The sequence below is a fragment of the Juglans regia genome, chromosome 1 (genome assembly GCF_001411555.2).
Source record: "Juglans regia cultivar Chandler chromosome 1, Walnut 2.0, whole genome shotgun sequence".
NCBI classification, from domain to species: Eukaryota; Viridiplantae; Streptophyta; class Magnoliopsida; order Fagales; family Juglandaceae; genus Juglans; species Juglans regia.
Window position 1 is genome coordinate 43,042,242 of NC_049901.1, and position 20,124 is coordinate 43,062,365.

The 20,124-nt window shown below is 38.4% G+C and overlaps 2 protein-coding genes across 2 annotated transcripts; one reads left to right on the top strand and one right to left on the bottom strand.

Moving 5' to 3' along the window:
* Window positions 1-6,119: 6,119 nt before the first annotated feature.
* LOC108996041 (11S globulin-like) lies at window positions 6,120-8,244 on the top strand. The gene is made up of 4 exons (XM_018971783.2): window positions 6,120-6,477; window positions 6,612-6,880; window positions 6,975-7,529; window positions 7,628-8,244. Exons 1-4 carry the CDS (start codon window positions 6,171-6,173, stop codon window positions 8,030-8,032), a joined length of 1,536 nt encoding a protein of 511 aa, XP_018827328.1. The 5' UTR covers window positions 6,120-6,170; the 3' UTR covers window positions 8,033-8,244.
* An 8,701-nt stretch (window positions 8,245-16,945) lies between these two features.
* Window positions 16,946-19,202, bottom strand: LOC108995973 (patellin-4-like). The gene is made up of 4 exons (XM_018971665.2): window positions 17,994-19,202; window positions 17,753-17,877; window positions 17,463-17,604; window positions 16,946-17,335 (listed from the first exon to the last, which is right to left on the bottom strand). Exons 1-4 carry the CDS (start codon window positions 18,828-18,830, stop codon window positions 17,066-17,068), a joined length of 1,374 nt encoding a protein of 457 aa, XP_018827210.1. The 5' UTR covers window positions 18,831-19,202; the 3' UTR covers window positions 16,946-17,065.
* Window positions 19,203-20,124: the final 922 nt, after the last annotated feature.

The window sequence follows — 20,124 nt, forward strand, 5'->3', positions numbered from 1 at the left end:
GCACCCATGCCAAAGCAAGAACAACGCCACCCTCCTCTATGACTCCTCCAACCCCTTCTGCCACCTCCTTTTCCTCTCCCTCTCCAACTGCTCTGCAGACGATGTCGTTCTTTCCTTCACTGCCCTCAAATTCCTCTCTTTATTCCATTCTCTCTCCTTCCTCAACTGCCCCATCTCTCCCATTCGTTTCCTTTCAAAATGATGTTTTGCCGATAATGGGAGCAGGAGATGTAGTCAAAAGAGCCGCAACAAATTACTAACAATCAACCAGGAGAGAGATATAGAGAGAGAGAGAGAGAGAGAGATAAACTCAATTGCCTTTTTAATTCAATAAATGATATTCATTTGCATCGGGTAAGATCTACATAAAAGAATCATGTCCCCTCAACTAGATTATATCCCTATTTTCCATGAAACTCCGATAAATCCTTTCTTTGACTTAGGTATGACAAGATTTTGGCAGCGCTGAATAATATATCCCCATTTGTCATGAAACTCCACAGTAATCACCTCATGCGCTGAAGATTCATTCTCTACCTCATCAGTTTTGCTCTTTGACCGCTTATTTTCCTCATCGTTTTCATCTACCTCATTTGAAACTTTCACCTCACCAGCAGCCTCTGCAACCAAAAATACAAAAATCACAAATTATTACTCTGTGTTTGTTGACAACCCTGCGACCAAAACTCGATGCGACCAAAACTCGAAGCCTCTGCTTTTTCTCCTCTCCCGAAAACTCAACCTCGCGACCAAAAAAGGACTGGAAGAAATGGGGAAGGCAGATGATCGAAGGGAGAGGCACAGCTTTCAACTTCGAAGGGAGTGAGAAGATTTCAGTTTCGAAGGGGAACTGAGGTTATAGATTTCGGCTTCGTGGGTCGTCTCGATGATTTCTGCCTCGTCAATTTTGCTCCTCTTTTGCTAGTTTTACGTGATTTAAAAGATTTTTGAAGAACAAATAGAGATGAAGAGTCTTGGAGCTGAACGAAATGAAGAGAGTGAAGTAGAAAAAATAATTTTTTTTATAAAAAGTGGGCCCGGTTACGCAGAGGTTTTCCCAGTTGGTTGTAAGTAGAGATTTTCTTAAAGGTGAGCTAGCTTGAAAAAAAAAAAAGAAAAAGAAAAAAAAGAAAGTTAAGCTAGCTGGAGCAAGCAATTTAAAATAAAAAAGTATACATGGCCAATCAATATGGAAACGTGAGCTATTATGAGATTTTGGTATTGGATTTGGAAGTTGGGTGAGATTGGGTTCACGAAACGTGGGGTGATTTGGTTTTAAACTTATTTCGTACAAATGAGGTAAAGTCGGCCAATAAAAGTAAATTTTTTTAAAAAGAAATAATAACCTTTTTTTTTCTTTTTCATTTTTTATAATTTTTTCTTAGTCATTACTATTTTTCACATGTTTCTCTTAAATTTAAAACTATTTCCACTTAATCCAAAATAATAAAACAATCATTTAGCCCAAAACCCTGTTAAAAGTGAGGTAATCGAAACAATAAAAGATTGTTGATTGAAGGTTGGCGTATGTGAAGGAGAAAAAAAACTAGAAGCACTGATCTCACTACACTCACACACAAAAAATGTAAAAATGAACTTTAACTAAAGTAAGAATAATTCCGTAAAAATGAAGATGATCAATTTCTTTAAAATTTACATTTAAAGTTAAAAATGAGGGCATAATCGATGGTAAAGATGATTACAAATGTAATTGTGTAGTACGTATAAGTTACAAAATTCTTATATAAATTATACTCCAATAGGAAAGTTGTAGATATAGGAAATTAAGTAATGTGTGTATGTGTGTGTATATATATATTGTATTAGAGTATTGGTATTTGAATGCTTTGTATCACTAGGCGTGTTCCTTATGCTTTTGCACTTTTTTAATTTTTTTTCTTTTTTTAAGCATTTTTAAATATATATTTTTTTTTTTAAAAAATTATTAATAGTTAATGAAGTAAGTATTAGTGAATTGACGTATTTTTAAAAAATAAATATTTTGAAAATGCTTAAAAAAAAATTAAAAAAGTGCAAAAGCACAAGGAACACGTCTAGCAATACACAACCTAAGCGGCATAGTAACACTATCCATAATTGGAACATGGCTGTGGAACTACTAATTAATTATAGTATAAGCAATTAAGTATCATGATCTAACTATTAATTATAATTACTCCAAGACATAAAAAAGTATATATATTGGTATAATTAATTTTTAAGTATGTCATGAAGGAACATTTAGCAATTACTCTATGATATACACTAGTACATATTCTAGTATTAAGTAAATGTAAAATTGATTAATAATTTGTGATACTATAAATATATTATGACATAATTACTAATGCATCTACAAGCTGTATAGTTGAACATAAGTTATATACTTCAATATAAGTATGCTATATATATATACATATATATATATATGATTACTATATAAATTAATTCTATAGAGTTAATACCTACTTTAGATTTGAAGAACCGATACCGCACCGGTTACAACCCTAAACCGATACTTCTGATTTTACCCGTTTCGATCCCGTTCAGTTTAATTTTTCTACTTTTAGTATAGTATTAGTGGATTATATAGTTAGTATAACTATATATATATATATATATATATATATCATAGCGATATAATGATATATAGTGGATTATATAGTGATACAATATTTGTATAACTATTAATACTACAGTACCCCATATACCCAAAATCATAAACGGACAAAGTTCTGCTTATTTTTAAAATTTTCTTCCTATTTACAAATATATATGAAATACACAAACTTTGATCACAACTATAATACAATGATTCTCAAAAATCTATTCACAAGTTTGGCCAAAACCATTAAATTCTAAATAATTACAATATAGATAACTGACAAAAGCTGTAAAAGTAATTAAGATATGACCTTAAGAAAACTTTATGTACAATCAAAACTATCTTCAAACAATAAAACCATCAAGCTCCAAAACTTCCAACCTCAATCAACTAAAACCATGTCCACTAGTCTAGAGTATTTGGCTCATCAAAAGCTATCACCTCAAAAGAAGGAACTTTCTACAACTCTGAAAAAGATGTGAAATGAAGTTGTGAGCTACCACGTGCCTAGTAAGTAGCAAATTAATGGAGGTGTGGGAGTTAGCAATTTTCTTAAATATAAGGGAGTGAATAAGTTCCAAAAAAACAATGTGAGCAATACAATTTTACCTCAAACAACATGTTCAACAAAATATATATCATATTCAAGGCCACATGATAATAAGGAAATCACGAATATACCGCAAAGATACCGCAATAAGCATCACTGTACCATGAAAACATTATGCCACGAGAGGCGTCAAACATGTCACAAAGGCATTCACATCATGGACTCAAGAATAAATAACATGCTCGCATTTAACTTCCAAAATTTAATAAGCCATGTAACATTTATCAAACATTTCAACTATTACACAATTTGCACAATTCTCACAAGCAGTACCAAAATAGCGTAAAAATGTGCACAAATCCAAAATTTACACAAGTTTAAAACATAATATCAAAGTGTACAATTCCAAACAAAACCAACCAGTTCTTTTAGCAAAACCCATTAGAGAGACACTCACCTTGATTGCTAGTCAAAAGTAATCACACGATATTCCTTCACTAACTATTACTCAAACCCTATTTCAAGACCATTACAACATGTCAACTTCTACACTAAAAAATAATCTCATTTAACTCTAAAATTTCACTCATTCCTTCATAACATGAATTTAGACTGGCCCAAAAAAATTATCCTCACAATTGATAAATCCCAAATTTCTAGATTGTAAACATGCTGCTGGACATTATAAGCACTTATACCAGTTTCTATTCCCTTATTATCTCAACGTAAATAAGGTCTAAACACAACCATATAATAGTGACATAAACATAGATTAATTCAAGCGAATACCCATAATTAAGACTTACTAATTTACCTAAAGTAAGTCTAGATGAAACTTAGACTGATTTGAAAACATTTAGACACATTCAAAAAGACTGATTAAATATTCAATCTTTCAAAATTTCAACAACCCTGAACTGTACACACCCACCAATAACACTAGTGTATTCAATTCATCCTCAACACACAACAAGAAGTATAATTAACTAAGTTGTAATAACCCAAAAAAAAGGGCCTAGCCCCTGCATAAAGGATTCCCCCCATCCTTTTTCTATCCCTTTCCCCACCCCATCACAACACTTCTCTGCCTCCTCCTCCCTCTCTCTCTCTCTCCCCGATTCTCTCAATTTCCCCCTCACCGTATATCTCTCTCAAATTTCCCTCCCCACCCATACACATATTCTCTGATCTCTCTCTCTCTAACCTCCACCCACAGCTACAGTTCCTTGTTGTTTCATCACTATTAACGATAATATTAGATAAATTCTCATCTCTCATAAATATTATATTTAATGAATTTTGAGTATAAAATTTGTTATTATTTGGTATTGTGAATTGTTGAGAATATACCTAGTTGATTAGGTTGTTAGGGTGCATTAAAGATGAATTTAATATTCAACTGTTGGTGGTGGGTATTAGCTAGAACTAATATATTTTTATGGCACTGTTATATGGTTGATTGTAGACATTATTTACGTTGAATTAATAAAGGGATAGAGGTCGATGTATGTGCTGTCTGGCAGCGTATTTGCAACATAGAAATTTGGACTTTATCAATTTTGGATGATAATCTTTTAAAACAAGTCTAAATTCATGTTATTAAGGATGGTGTGAAATTTTAGAGTTATGTGATATCATTTTTAGAGTAGAAGTTGATGGATTATAATGGCCTTGAAATAGGTTACTAGTGATCGTTGGCAAAGGAATATCATGACTATTTTGACTATAAATCGAGGTAAGTGGCTCTTTAATGAGTTTTTAATAGAAGAACTGTTGGTTTTGTTTGGAATGGTGCACTGGAGTATTATATTTCAAACTTGTGTAAACTTTGAATTTGTGCACATTCTTATGCTGTTAATTTGGCTCTAATGATGGGATTTGTGCAAATTTTGTAATGGTTGGGTTTGTTGAAAAAATGTCATGCAGCTTATTAAATTTGAAAGTTCAATGTGAGCATGTTATTTATTCTTGAGCCCATGATATAAATGTCTTTGTGACATGTTTGATGTCCCTCGCGGTGTGATGTCTTCGTGGCATGATATCTTCATGGTATATTGGTGATTTCTCTATTATCATGTGGCCTTGATTATGATATTTGGTTAAATATATATTGATTAAGATAAAATTGTATTACTCACATTATTTTATCAAAAATTTATTCAATCTCTTATATTCAAGAAAATTGACAACTCTCACACCCCCATTAAATTGCTACTTACTGAGCATGAGGGAGCTCACCACTTCATTTCACATATTTTTCAGTGTTGTAGAAAGTTCTTTCCTTTCATGTGATAGTTTTTAGCCAAAGATTCGAGAGTGAACTTGGTTTAGTCACTTGAGGCTGGAAGTTTTGGGGCTTGATGATTTTGTTGCTTGAAGATGGTTTTGATTGTATAGAGAGTTTTCTTATGATCATATTTTAGTTATTTTATAGTTTTTGTAGGAGTATCTGCATTTGTAATTATTTAAAATTTAATGGCTCTTGCCGAACTTGTGAATGAATTTTTTAAGATCATTGTATTATAGTTGGAAATATTTTGGAGGTTGTATATATGATATATGTTGCAAATAGGGATAAGTAAATGGTAAAATCTGGCCCAAGCAATTTCCTAATTAGATAGTAATTATACAAACTTAAAAAGAGAAAAATACTTACGAACGTCATATATATATATAACATTTAATACATGAGTAACGTCGACGCTGAGTGATCCATAAAAATTTGTCGAACTCACTAATATGCAAGAAGAATATTACGGATATATAAAGTCACTTCGTTTCGTTCTCTGAACCCCAAAGCCATGCCACTTGCCCCAAGAACCATCATGAGGTGTAAGAAACTAGGGTCTGATTGACATGCAAAGTGAAGAATGGCGGAAGATTAATTCCTTCTCCACAGTCTGCATGCGTGCGTGTCTTTTCAACCTTCCGTTTTCTCTCCTATAAATACCATCGTCTCCTAGTTGCCATTTCATCACCTCAAAACTCAAAACAGCCATCCCCCACCAGATCCGCATGATCACCATGGCGAAGCCCATCCTGCTATCAATTTCTCTATGCCTTGTTGTGCTCGTCAATGGTTGCCTTGCTCAAAGTGGCGGGCGGCAACAACCACGATTTGGCGAGTGCAAACTCAAGAGGCTGGTAGCCCTTGAACCCAGTAATCGAATTGAGGCTGAGGCCGGTGTGATCGAGTCCTGGGACCCCAACAACCAGCAATTCCAGTGCGCTGGGGTTGCCGTTGTTCGACGTACCATTGAGCCCAATGGTCTTCTCTTGCCCCAATACAGCAATGCTCCTCAACTCTTGTACATTGTCAAAGGTGAATTCAGAAATAGCCAGCTCTCACCCCATGTTTATTATGCCCACTAATTATCGCAATATACTCGCAGCAGCGAAAGTAAACTATAATGTGGCTATATATGATTATCGATCACTTTTGTGTACATGATGCAGGTAGGGGTATCACTGGGGTTCTATTTCCTGGTTGTCCTGAAACATTTGAAGAATCTCAACAAGGACAGAGCCGGATCCGACCCAGCTTGAGATCAGCCAGCTTCCAAAGAGACCGACACCAGAAGATTCGCCATTTCCGAGAGGGCGACGTAATCGCATTCCCGGCCGGAGTAGCCCATTGGTGCTACAATGATGGAGATACCCCAGTAGTTACAGTCGCTCTAATGGACACCACCAACAATGCCAACCAGCTTGACCAGAACCCGAGAGTAAGAAATTTGCATTCACTCATAACTATTTTTAAAAATGTGTTTGGATAATAGACGTACGTAATTACTGTGTTGCTTCGTACGTGGGCAATAGAATTTCTACCTCGCTGGGAACCCCGACGACGAATTTCGGCAAGAAGGGCAGCAGGAATACGAGCAGCACCGCCGTCAGCAACAACATCAACAACGCCATGGTGAGCCAGGCCAGCAACAGAGGGGCTCAAGCAACAATGTCTTCAGTGGCTTCGATGCAGAGTTTTTGGCAGACGCTTTCAACGTGGATACTGAGACGGCCAGAAGGCTTCAAAGCAACCATGACCAAAGGAGGGGCATAGTGAGAGTGGAAGGCAATCTTCAAGTGATCAGGCCCCGATGGTCACGGGAGGAGCAGGAGCTCGAGGATAGGCGAGAAAGGCAACGAGAGCTAGAGTGGGAACGCGAGCGCCGCCAGAGTCGACGTACTGGTGGACGTTTCGATAATGGGCTGGAGGAGACTGTCTGCACCTTGAGGTTGAGGGAGAACATCGGCGACCCTTCACGCGCAGACATTTACACCGAACAAGCCGGTCGCATCAGCACTGTCAACAGCCAAAACCTTCCAATCCTGCGCTGGCTGCAACTCAGTGCCGAGAGGGGAGCTCTCTACAGTGTAATAAACTCTATATTCTACTCTGTTTCCGTGCTAGTTTTGGAGTAATGTTACTGAAATATTGACAAAATTAATCTCAAAAACATGTATATATGCAGGATGCTCTGTATGTTCCACACTGGAACCTGAACGCCCACAGCGTGGTCTACGCGATAAGGGGTCGTGCCGAAATTCAGGTGGTGGACCACTTAGGCCAGACAGTGTTCGATGATGACCTTAGAGAGGGTCAGCTCTTGACCATTCCACAGAACTTCGGGGTTGTGAAAAGGGCAACGGGCGAGGGTTTCGAGTGGGTTTCGTTCAAGACAAATGAGAATGCGATGATTAGTCCCCTTGCAGGCAGAACTTCAGCTATCAGGGCCATACCGGAGGAAGTGCTGGCCAACGCCTTCCAAATTCCGAGAGAGGATGCAAGGAGGCTCAAATTTTCCAGGCAGGAGACCTTTCTGGCTCGTTCAAGGTCAAGGTCTTCGACTGACATCAGGAGGGTGGTGGAAGCTTAATATAATGTAAAATGCCTAGCTAGCTAGTGTAATGCATGCCATGCGGCACGTAGTTTTTTTCTTTTTTTTTGGTTGCTCGGCTCTTAGCCTAGAAAATAAAAGCCTTAATTATAATAAAGGCTTTCTATGTATGAAGAGAGGATCCAATAAGGTAAACAGCTAGTACTACGTACTTTATCTATGCTAATAAATTTTCTGAGGCTGTTTTGGCATTTTTTTTTTCCTTCCGATAATATTAATGCGCATGCATGATATTATTATATAAATCCCATCTTGTTATTTTTATCTTATGTTGACATGAGAGTGCGTAATTGGAATTCGTACGTACGTCCACGTACGAGGGACATTCTGGCCTATATATAGTACTACGTCGACCGAAATTAATTAGGTGCATGCGAGAGTAAAATATTTTTAATATTATCATTAATATTAAAAATATTATTTTTTAATATTATTATTATTTTAAAATTTGAACAAATTAAATTATTTATTATATTTTATATAAAAATTTAAAAAAATTATAATAATAAAATGAGATTATAAAATAAAATATTTTCTCTATTTAAATGAGATGAGATAGAAGAACACTGATAATTTTATAAAACATTAATTATGATGAACCTAGTAATTAATTAATTAACAGCTGTACGTACGTGCTAATTCACAATACGAATCCATAAACTCATCAAAACTATGCACGTGCATGTAGTGTTTTATTTAATCATTTGCACACATGTGAAGAGATCACGAGAGTAGATTGATTCTTGGTGAAGTTCATGATATGCATTTCGATCTTGACGTACGTCAGGTTAAAGGTGATCGTGTCAGATAACATGAATGCATGCATGTGAGGTCACGGGGAACGAGTGTCAAGGCCGTGTTATAGTCTGTTAAAGAGCTTGCTCGTGCATGGTTCATCAAGCATTGCATTGGATCGTCCTGCGCATAGCGAAAAATCCTGATCATCAGCATGAGCTCCTAGTCATCATGCATGATGTAAATCAAACACTCTCTAATAATATTCCTCTTCATTCATACGTTATGAATAGTGTATAAGGCTCTATTTATAGACTAGCATTGCCGACATTTGTTCAGGCAAAATGACAAACAATTTACGTGCAAAGCTTTCGGGCCAGCTTGTCTAGAGACCGTTACAACAGAAAACAGAGTAACTAAAAGAATATTTACAACAATAACCAACTGAGAATATTTATAATAAATGGTTTTCAGAAGTTTCTTCTTGCTTGAATGATTTGGACTCCACATGTTCTACTGAGTTGGAGATGGAAATAGAGCTGGAAGCTAAATCACTAACACCCTCCCGCGAGTTCAACAGGGGAACCATGGTGAGACTTGTTCGCAGAGCAATGAACCGAGATGATAACATCGGCTTAGTAAGGATATCAGCTACCTGATCTTGAGAGGAAATGAATACAACCTGCAGAGTTTTGGAAGAAACCCTGTCACGTACAAAATGAAAATCGATCTCCATATATTTTGTACGTGAATGGAGAACTGGATTTGTTGAGAGATATGTGGCTCCCAGATTATCACACCATAAAGTGGGAGCTTTGGGAAGAAAAATGCCTAGCTCATGAAGTAAAGACTGCAACCATAATAGCTCAGCTGTGGGGTTAGCAAGAGCTTTATACTCTGCTTTTGTGCTAGAACGAGCAACGGTTTGTTGCTTCTTAGAACTCCAGGAAATTAAGTTTGGACCAAGAAAGATACAGTGACTCCCAATAGAGCACCTATAATCAGGGCAGCCTGCCCAGTCGGCGTCAGAGAATGCTTGAAGTTGAAAGGAGGAAGAAGGTGTGATAAGAAGACCAAAGTGTGTTGTGTGTTTGAGATAGCGGAGGATCCGCTTTACTGCTTGCCAGTGATTGATAGTAGGTGCATGCATAAATTGGCAAGTCTTATTCACAGCAAAGGCCACATCTGGACGAGTAAGAGACAGGTACTGAAGACTGCCAACAGTGCTCCTATAAAGGGTAGGATCACTGAAAGCAGATCCATTAGTAAGAGAAAAGTTTATATTAGAAGACATGAGAGTTTTAACAGGCTTGGCGAGGTCCATCTTGGTCCTTTGAACTAGATCACAGATGTATTTGGTCTGAGATAAGTGAAGACCATTTGAATAGTTTTGAATTTCTAAACCAAGGAAGAATTGAAGAGGACCCAAGTCCTTGACTGGAAAAGACTGACTTAGTGACTTGAGGACAGATGCAATAGCTGTTTGATAGGATCCCGTAAGGATAATATCATCGACATACACTAGAAAATATAGGGTAGTAGAAGAGTGTTTGTAAATGAAAATAGATGAATCAGAAATAGATTGGGTAAAACCAATCTCAAGGAGCCGTGTGCTCAATTTTGAGAACCAGGCTCTGGGTGCTTGTTTAAGGCCATAGATGGCCTTTTTCAAGCAACAGACATGAGAGGGATAATCAGGGTTCACAAATCCAACAGGTTAAGTCATGAAGACTTGTTCCTGAAGATCTCTATGCAAAAAGGCGTTAGAGGTATCTAACTGCCGAAAGGGCCATTTTGCTGTAACAGCAAGTGTAAGAATGGTCCGAATGGTGATGGGTTTCACCACAGGACTAAAGGCTTCAGAGAAATCTATACCTTCATATTGGTGAAAACCCTTTGCGACCAAGCGTGCTTTGTAACGCTCCACTGTGCCATCAAAGTTTCATTTGGTTCGGAAAACCCATTTACAGCCAACCAAATTATCGATGCCAGTGAGTGGAACCAAGGTCTAAGTCTGAGTCTCCATGAGTGCCTGAAATTCGATTGTCATGGCAGCTCACCATTGATGATACTTGGCAGCTTCTGTAAAGTTAGCGGGTTCATCGGGAACAAGGCTAGAGGTGGTAGTAAGATAGCTCCGTGGCGGTGGCCATAGCATTGTCCCATCTGAAAAAAAAATTGGGCGGAGTGAGTTAGTCTTGGACCGTGTGATGATGGAAGGAGGAGGAGAGAAGGACTCGGAGGTAGAGGAAGAAGAAGAAAAGGACGAGGGACTCTGATTTGGGATATTGGGGTTGGGCGTAGGAGAAGATGAGGTGGGTCGTGCTATCATAGTAGTGGGCGAAGCGGGCCTGGAGTGGGAGTGATCCGAAACAGTTTGAGAGTTGTTTGAGAGACTTGGACTGTGAGCATTTGTGAGATCGAGAGTGGGCTTAGGTAAGACATCAGAGGAGGACACGGACTGTGATGAACTAGAAGGCAGATATGATGTGCTATAAGTGGGAAGGGGGCCCAGAATAGAAGGTAGAGATGATGGACTAGGCTGAGAAGGAATATTTGAAGGAGATTTGAATGGGAAGCAATTTTCATCAAAGATGACATTTCAGGATAAGTACAGACGATTTGAGGGAATGTGGAGGCATTTGTAGCCTTTGTGGGAACCACTATATCCAATGAACAAGCATTGAGTAGAGCGTAAATCAAGTTTATGGCGATTGTAGGGCCTTAAGTGAGGCCAACAAGCAAAGCTAAAAACTTTATGCATGGAGTAATCGGGTGAGTGAGAAAAAAAAAATTTCAAAAGGAGATTGATAGTCAAGAAGAGGTGTGGGTAGACGATTGATTAAATAGACTACTGTTTGAAAAGAGTCAACCCAAAATTTTTGAGGTAAGAATGCATGAGCCATTAAAGCAAGACCGGTTTCAATAATATGTCGGTATTTGCGTTCAACAGCATCATTTTGTTGCTGGGTGTGAGGACAGGAAAGATGATGATTAATTCCTTGATTTTTAAGTAGGGTGTGTAGAGTTCGATACTCACCTCCCCAACCACTTTGAAAAGATAAAATTTTGGAATTAAATTACAACTCAACATTTTTTTGGAATTGAACAAACACAGAAAGAACATCGGATTTTTGTATTAATGGAAACCACCATGTAAATCTTGTGAAATCATCTAAAAAGGTAACATAGTAACGGTAACCTTCACGAGAAGGAACAGGGACAGGGCCCCATACATCAGAATAAAAAAGTTGCAATGGTTCGATGGATCGTTGATGAGAGGAATGAAAAGATAATTGTGAGCTCTTGGCTTGGCAACAGGCAAAGCAGAGACTTGGTGGATCACGAGCAGAGACTGCAAGAGAATGATGAGAAATGACACGATGAACAAGACGCAGAGAGAGGTGCCCAAGTTGAGAGTGCCACTGAGAAGAAGTGGTACGCTCACCAACAAAGGCTTGATGTGTAGTTGTCGCAGATGGAGATGGAAAAGCTGGAAAAGTATAGAGACCATTATGTACGAGACCACGAAGAAGAGGAGTCCCCATCCGTGAATCCTTCACAATGAAAAAAGAATAATGAAACTCAAAGAAAACACAGTTATCAAAACAGAATTTTCGGACAGAAATTAGATTTTTCGTTATGTTGGGAACATGAAGTAAACGTTTGAGAGTGAAAGAGTAAGAGGGAGAAGTGAGCTCGGAATCACCAAAGTTTGCAATTGGTAGTGCAGTGCCATTGCCTATACGAATCTGATATGTACCAGTGTAGGGATTGGGGTTAATGTTGAGGTGGGTGAGGTCAGAGGTAATATGGTTTGTGGCTGCCGTATCTGGGTACCAAGATTGGTCAGGAGTAGTTGTTGTAGTGGTGAAGTTTGCATTGAAAGCACAAGGTGGTTCACTTTGAACAGCATGATCAAACCTGTAATAGCATTTGATTGCAAAGTGACCAACCTTTCCACATACTTGACATGTAGGTTTAGAATGGGGTAAGGAAGAGATCTGAGTGGAGGTATTGGGAACAAAAGAATTTGGTGAGTTCGGTCGCCCCCTGTCGCGGCCTCGATAACTCTCGCGAGTATTAGGACGAGTGTTACCGCGGCCACGATTAGAGATAGTGAAGCTGGCAGATAAATCCGTGGTGGGAGGTAGGTGAGATGAGTGAGAGAGACGACTCTCATGGGTAAGTAGTAAGTTATAGATTTCTTCAGGAGATAAGGGATCGACACGAGCAGTGACTGAGGTGACAAGGTCATCATAGTCACCGCTCAGTCCAGCGAGAAGATAGGAAATAAATTCTGGTGAAGAGAGTGGGGTTCCGGAGGCACCCATGGTATTGGAAAGGTGCTTGACCTTCCAAAATAGTCAGATACAAATGAAGTGCCTTTGTGGATTGTAGCAAGCTGGTATCTAAGTTGGATGATCCGGGCATGAGATTGAGAGGTAAAAAGCTTATCAATGGCTGCCTAGACCTCCCTAGCCGTGGATTTACCAACGACTTGAGCAATCAGATTATCTGATAGAGAAGAAATAAGAGCGTTGAGGATGATTTGGTCGGTTTGAGACGAAGTAATGTAATCTGGGTTTGGCGTGGTTTGATCTTGTAAAAAACGAGAGGGTGGGGGATTTAACCCATCAACAAAATGAAACAATCGTTGGCCTCTCAGATATGGAACCATCTAAGCTTGCCAGAGAAGGAAGTTATCGTTGGTAAGCTTAACAGAGACGAGATGATTGAGATGGGATAAAAGAGGAGAATAGGGAGGGGGAGGAGTTGGAATAATAGAAAGGGAGTCGTCGGCCATGGAAGACGTTTGTCTATGGATGGCTCTAATACCATGTAAATCAAACACTCTCTGATAATATTCCTCTTCATTCATACGTTCTGAACAGTGTACAAGGCTCTATTTATAGACTAGTATTGCCGACATTTGTTCAGGCAAAATGACAAACAATTTATGTGCAAAGCTTTCGAGCCAGCTTGTCTAGGGACCGTTACAACAAAAAGGTCCTTTGTACAAAACAGAGTAACCAATAAAATATTTACAACAATAACCAGCTGAGAATATTTACAACAAATGGTTTCTAGAAGTTTCTTCTTGCTTGAATGATTTGGACTCCACATGTGCTGCAGTGTTGGAGATGGAAATAGAGCTGGAAGCTAAATCACTAACACATGACCATCTTGGGCCAAAGCAAGGATTGAGATATTGGAGAAGGCCACGTGTACATGAAGATTACCAAGGTGTCCATTGAGCGCATCAGTACATGCGTTATTATTTGCCATCGCCTAACCATACATAGCCTAGCTAGCCGCATGCAAGCTAATTAAGGTACTTCGGAGTATATATACCATGCATATAGCTTAATTAGGCACTTAATTAATATAATTTTGAACTATTAATTTGTTGTTCAACTTGCTAACTGAGTTCTATTACAATAACTGCCAACCATTTAAATTTCATTGCATTGAAGTTCTTCCTCAAGGATCAATCTAATCAGGCTCTAAATATAAATTAAATCAAATCCGATTCCTTCCATTGACTTGAGCACTTCTCTTGGAGAATTGGACTAGCTAGGCATGTCATGAATATAAAGCCCAAACGGCGACCAAAGAGGTGTACTAAAGCCGATCGACGTTGGACAAGGCAATTTATAGCAAACAGGCTAGATAGGAGACGAGCGATGGCAATGAACTTTGCGCGCAAAATGGGTAAGTTAGAAGAGGAGGCCGGAGTGAACCACTCAAGACCCGAGAAAGATTTACAAGTAACAAATGCAAAAAGACACACTACAATAAATATGGTCTTTTTCTACTAATTTTTTTTCCAAGATATACTATGGTGGCAAATTATAATTAACTTATGACACAAAAACTGTTCGTGGAAAAAAAACAAGTCTTTTACCCCGAGTTCAAGTCGGCAAGTAAAAGTTTGTGAGGAAAAATGTTTTTGAGGCAAATTAACTTACCCAAATTTTTTTGTTTTTTTTTTTTTATTTTTATTTGTTTCGTGGATTATTAGTTTTGCAGCAAGGTTATTATCTTTTGCGGTGATAATAACCCGCTGCAAAAGCTAATTAAATTAAAACCCTAAGAAAATGCCTGCTTTTTCCTTTATTCATTTCTTCTCCTCGATACTCTCGTCTCTCTCTCGTCTCTCTCTCTCTCTCTCTCCCCCCCCCCTCCCCCGGGAGAACCTCACCTAGAGCCAATATGACAAGACCCCAACAAAAATCGCCCTAGGACAAGGTCCTAGGCATGCATGGATAGTCGAGATTGGGCCACTTTCAGGGTCAAGCCCAGCTTTGGAGGACTTTCCTAGGGGTCTAGTGTATGCCCTAGGAAGATTGCAAGAATGACATGGGTTAATTAGAACGTGGCTCACGTTTTCCCTCTTGATCGTGCCGTGGCTCAATCCTGACAGCCCCTTAACATTGTTGCTGACATGCCACGACAGCCCCACGACACTGCTGCTGGCATGCCATCATAGCCCCTTGACACTGCCGCTAACATGCCATGACAACCCTTTGACACTGTTGCTAACATGCTTTGACAGCCCAACAGCCCATGTCTCGACGCTGTCGTTGGCATACCCTGACAGCCCAGGGACATACCTTGACAGCCCCACGGGCCATGCTAGGACACTGTCGAGGACTTACCCTGATAGCCCCACGGGCCATACCCTGACATTGTTGCTGACATGCCATGGCACACCCAACAGTAGCCCATCGCCCAACAGAGTGCCCAGCTGCAGCCCAGCGCCCCTCAACCTGCCCAGCGCCCATCAACCTACCCAACAGCATCAGCACGCCCAAGTCAGTACCACAGACATGCCGCAGGCATGCCATGGCCCCTGCCATGACATGTCCAGGACAGCCCCACTGACATGTCATGACCCCTACCATGACATGCCCTTGACAGCCCCGCAGGCATGCCATGGCCCCTGCAAAATATTGTTGTAGGATTTGAGATGTGGGAAGAAAATTTAATTTTGGAGTATTAGATGCTCAATATTTCTTTATTTCGAGCCAGTCAAAATAATTTTAGTTTTTTCATGATCATTGAGATAATACTACAAAATAAAAGAAAGATTGGTTTAATTAGAAATCCAAGAAATTGAAATAAGAAATTTAGAATTCGAGAACAATTCTCTCCAATTTGGTGAGAATTATGCAAATCTAAATTGATATGGGGCGTCCGGTCCAAATTCTATGTTGATTGTGTTGAACTACCTTAAAAGGGTAAATTTGGGCAAATATGGCAAAAAAGCTTAATATTCTATTATTCATTGAATTGGAAACTATCAGTTGCCCCCCCCCCCCTCCCAAAAAAAAAATCATCTAGTTATGTTCATTTTTTCCTTGTTAGAAAATATTTAGTTTCAAGTTTTAGATTTGATAGTATTTTTTTAGGATTTACGTATTTCATTTTTATGCAATAATTTAGATTTTTCTTTTTTGGAAAAATCCTTATAATTTCGAATTTTGAAACTATTTAAGCCTAGTTTGTGGGCTTCATAAAATAATTTTTGAATTTTATCATATTTTTCAAAGTTTTCTCTCTGTGTTGTAAATTTTCTCAATCTAATTAATCTCTAATTTTTATTGATTAACTAGCCGTCAGAACAATTTTTATCCTATCCAACATCTCCCCCCTCACAACATTCATGACTCTAATATAAATACCACTAAACAAGGTAGAAAGATCTCTCTCAATACACATATATAAACAAAAATAATTTGTACAATCTCTAAATAGACAGGCCTCGCGGACTTTGTAAGAAAGTAGATATCACCTTAAAAAAAAAAAAAAACTGTTCTTTTTTAGTAGAACCCATTTTTTTACAAAAGTCATGCATGGTATTTGTCTATTTAGAACTTGTGCCTAGCATTACTCATATATAAAACATGATCTTGACTTAATCATCAATAGAGGTATTTCTTGCTTGTCACTTTTGGCAAAGGTCTCACTCTGTTTTCTTTGGCAGTAGGAAACCATACCAACGTACAACTTCGTTTTCATTTCAAATCGGCCTAGATCACTACAAGACTGGGATTTACAATCAATTAAGCTTAACATGAGTACGTAGTATGACAATAAAATATAGGAAGAACATGATATATATATATATATATAGATATAGATATATAGATATGAGATAAACCCAAGATCGAGTAACATTTTTAATTCCTCTATTAATTTACATTAACCCACTTCGCAGAAAGAACATATAATGTCGACATGTATAATAGATGCATGGAAGCTAGCTAGATCCTACTCGAGAAGTCGTACATAGCTAGGGATATTCGTGGGTTTGGTTTTAGATCTGTAGAAGACTCTCTTCTTCTTGAAGGTGTCATTGTCAATGGTTATCACTATTCTGCCAGGTTCACTGATGTAGAAGGAGTTTCTAACAGTCTCTCCCATTTTCTTTCGATTTTGGACCAAGATATTGTACGAGCCTTCATCGTTTGGAATGAATTCCTCCTTGTAGGACACATCCCCTCTGACTACAGTCACATCCCACACCATTGTCACCCCGGCCTAAAACACAACACAACCCAAAGCCAACCAAAAAGTAACGATCGATCATCAATTTTACAAAGAAAAATAACAAAGTAGTCATCGATCGGAATCTTCAAAGATTTCTTGTTTTAAGTAGTTTATGTACCTCAGTGACTGGTAACTCGATATGCGTAATTGAAGTTCCTCTAATTATAAGCTCTGAAGCCTTCTCTGCAGGAGTGAAGTCCTCATCGTTCTCTCTCTTGAGGCCACCATATTCGACTGGAAGATTTTCTGGGGCTATAAACCTGATCATGATCATATATATGGTTTAATTTTAGGCAAACTTGGATACGATTATTTGTTTTCGTAATGAAATAATCTGAGGTTTTATTCAGAAAAAAAAAAAAAAAAATCTATTATGGAAAAGTGTACGTATATAGTTAGTATGCTCACTTGAGAAGGGTCTTTGGAACTCTTGCTGTACTTGCAAAGATGAAATTTTTCTTGTCTCTCCGACCCATGGACCGTAAAAGCAGCAAATGGGATGCATAGTACCAAAATGGTACGTTTATAACAATCTGCACACAGCATAATTAATTAATTAATTAATCAATGACTCGACATTAATATATATTAGGCAATATTAATTAATAATCCTCGATCGGAATAAATTACTATATATATAGTCACTTACAAATTTGTGAATGATCTCAGGATAATAGTCTGCAATCAGCATCATGAATTTCTTGTTAACAGAACGAACCTCTTCCATTCCTGGTCCTTGAAAATTCTTTAAATCTACGATATACAAAATGGAGTCCGCACGGCCTCCATCGCTGAAGGACAGCTTCTTGATTCCCTTCTCCACGTTTTTCATGTTCCACCTCAGAAACTTCCTGCACTTCTCTTCCGTCCCAAACGCTTTCTTGCACAATTCCTTGTCCTGGAGAGCTCCATACATAACGTAACACAAAGGGTGGCCCTCCCTGTCTCTACTTTTGAAGTAAGTAATATTTTCGAGGTCAGAACCCAACTTCTCTTCAAGTATTCCATCAATCTTGAATTCCTTCCGCCATCGAAGCGTCTTACGGAGCATCTCAAAAGCGTCCTGAACCTTGAAATCTCTGGCTCTCAAGAATTTCAAGAGCACAACATCGGTCCCTGCATGACCTTTACTTGGCAATAAAGGCACACCCCAAATGGTAATATCTCTTGGCTGTTCTTTTGTCTTCGAGTTTGCTTGCGTAGCTGAAGGATTCCTGACCGGTTTGCCAAGAAGATAATTCCCAATAATCGCGTCCTCGACCTTGAGACGGAACTGCAGTAACTCATTCTTCTTCTTGCTCTTCATTTCAGCAGCATAAGCGCTTTCATCTTCTTGATCAGTTTCTTGGCGTATGTGGGTGTTCAAATTTTTGGTCTGATCATCATGATCATTATTCCCACTTCCATTTTCTTCAGCATGATCATTTCCATTTTGGGCTTTCTCATGCTCATTCTCATTGTGCCTTGTCTCTTTCTTCTCCGCCATTGTTGGTTGATGTGGAGCTCCTCCTTGTGCAGAATTCCGGGTACCTGAGAATAGGTGACTCGCCGGAAACTGGAGCTCAGAGGTGCTCACATCCAATATTGGAGAGAAAGAGATACAGGGGAGAGAGTTTTTGCATGAGATTATCCTTTGCTATTTCAAGAAAAACCAGTTTTGACTCATCTGGGATGGGTTTTTCAAACGCCAATCGTTGGTTGTCAGGTGCCAAATTTAGGGTATGGAGTTTGAAGGCAGTAACTGACGGTTAGTTTTGCACGGAATTGTTCGACTCTCCTTTGAAAAAGTATGTGTGTTCACTGTTTACAGATATGATTTCAGTGGCTGCAATAAATGGGAAAATCAGAAAGAGTGAACTTTACAGATACTCTTTCTTTAATGAACGATGTTTCCTCTTAACTTTTTGCATCTTTTTTTTTTTTTTTTCTAGATTTATTTCCCTAAAAATTAGATTCCTATATACCGATCATTTCATACATCATTATGCATCAATCATTTACTACTGCATTATGCACTAAGATCCATTAGCATAAGTATCATAATGAAAATCCAAAAAACTTGTGGTGTTGGTTCTTCAAGTCTCTTAACGATGATATTGCAAATTCCATTTTCTATACTTAGGCAGCAATGAAAATAATCCTTTTTCACGATTTTTTCTGCAAGATTGTGGCGAAATTATAAAAGGTGTTGCTACAAACCACTGAAATGATAAGGGAGATAACAAAAGAATCCTACAACAACGAGCTGAAGACTACCAAGTGTGTTATGAACACTGTACTGAGCTTAAACTTGAATCTTTAAGGCATGAAAAAAACTATTTTCGTCACCCCGTTTTTTTTTTTAATCTGAAATATCAACGCTGAATTACGGTTAAGTGAGAAAAAAAGAATAAAGATCAGATTTTGCTGGAGTTTTGTTAATAGAAAGAAAATCTATGATTCACACAACACGGCTCAGACAAATACTAGAGTCGTAAAAGAGCCCAAGGATATGCCAAGAAGAAGCAAACCTTTTCTTCTTTGAGCTTGAAACTTGCATGCTGCTGGAGCTTTCGCAGAACTTACATACTGTATACTTGAACCAGCTCTGGAGGAAGCAAGAACCAACCAAAGAACATGCCAACAAGTGAAATTTCAAAAACAATTGTTTTTTGGTTCCTCTTCCTATTCATTTGTGGGGCGCATAGGCCTTTTCTTCCCCTGTCAAGTGCGTTCGAGAATCTCCAAATCAAGATACAATAAGTCAAAAGCCATGAACGAGGTCCAGAAAACATGGGAGG

Excerpts from the sequence above, each read along its gene's own strand:
- LOC108995973 (XM_018971665.2), bottom strand. The coding sequence starts at position 18,830 with ATGGCGGAGAAGAAAGAGACAAGGCACAATGAGAATGAGCATGAGAAA. Across the intron at positions 17,605-17,752 it reads GTTCCAAAGACCCTTCTCAA|GTTTATAGCCCCAGAAAATC; the intron begins GTGAGCATACTA and ends GATCATGATCAG. Across the intron at positions 17,336-17,462 it reads TCGAGTTACCAGTCACTGAG|GCCGGGGTGACAATGGTGTG; the intron begins GTACATAAACTA and ends GTTGTGTTTTAG.
- LOC108996041 (XM_018971783.2), top strand. The coding sequence starts at position 6,171 with ATGATCACCATGGCGAAGCCCATCCTGCTATCAATTTCTCTATGCCTT. Across the intron at positions 6,478-6,611 it reads ACTCTTGTACATTGTCAAAG|GTAGGGGTATCACTGGGGTT; the intron begins GTGAATTCAGAA and ends TACATGATGCAG. Across the intron at positions 6,881-6,974 it reads AGCTTGACCAGAACCCGAGA|AATTTCTACCTCGCTGGGAA; the intron begins GTAAGAAATTTG and ends CGTGGGCAATAG.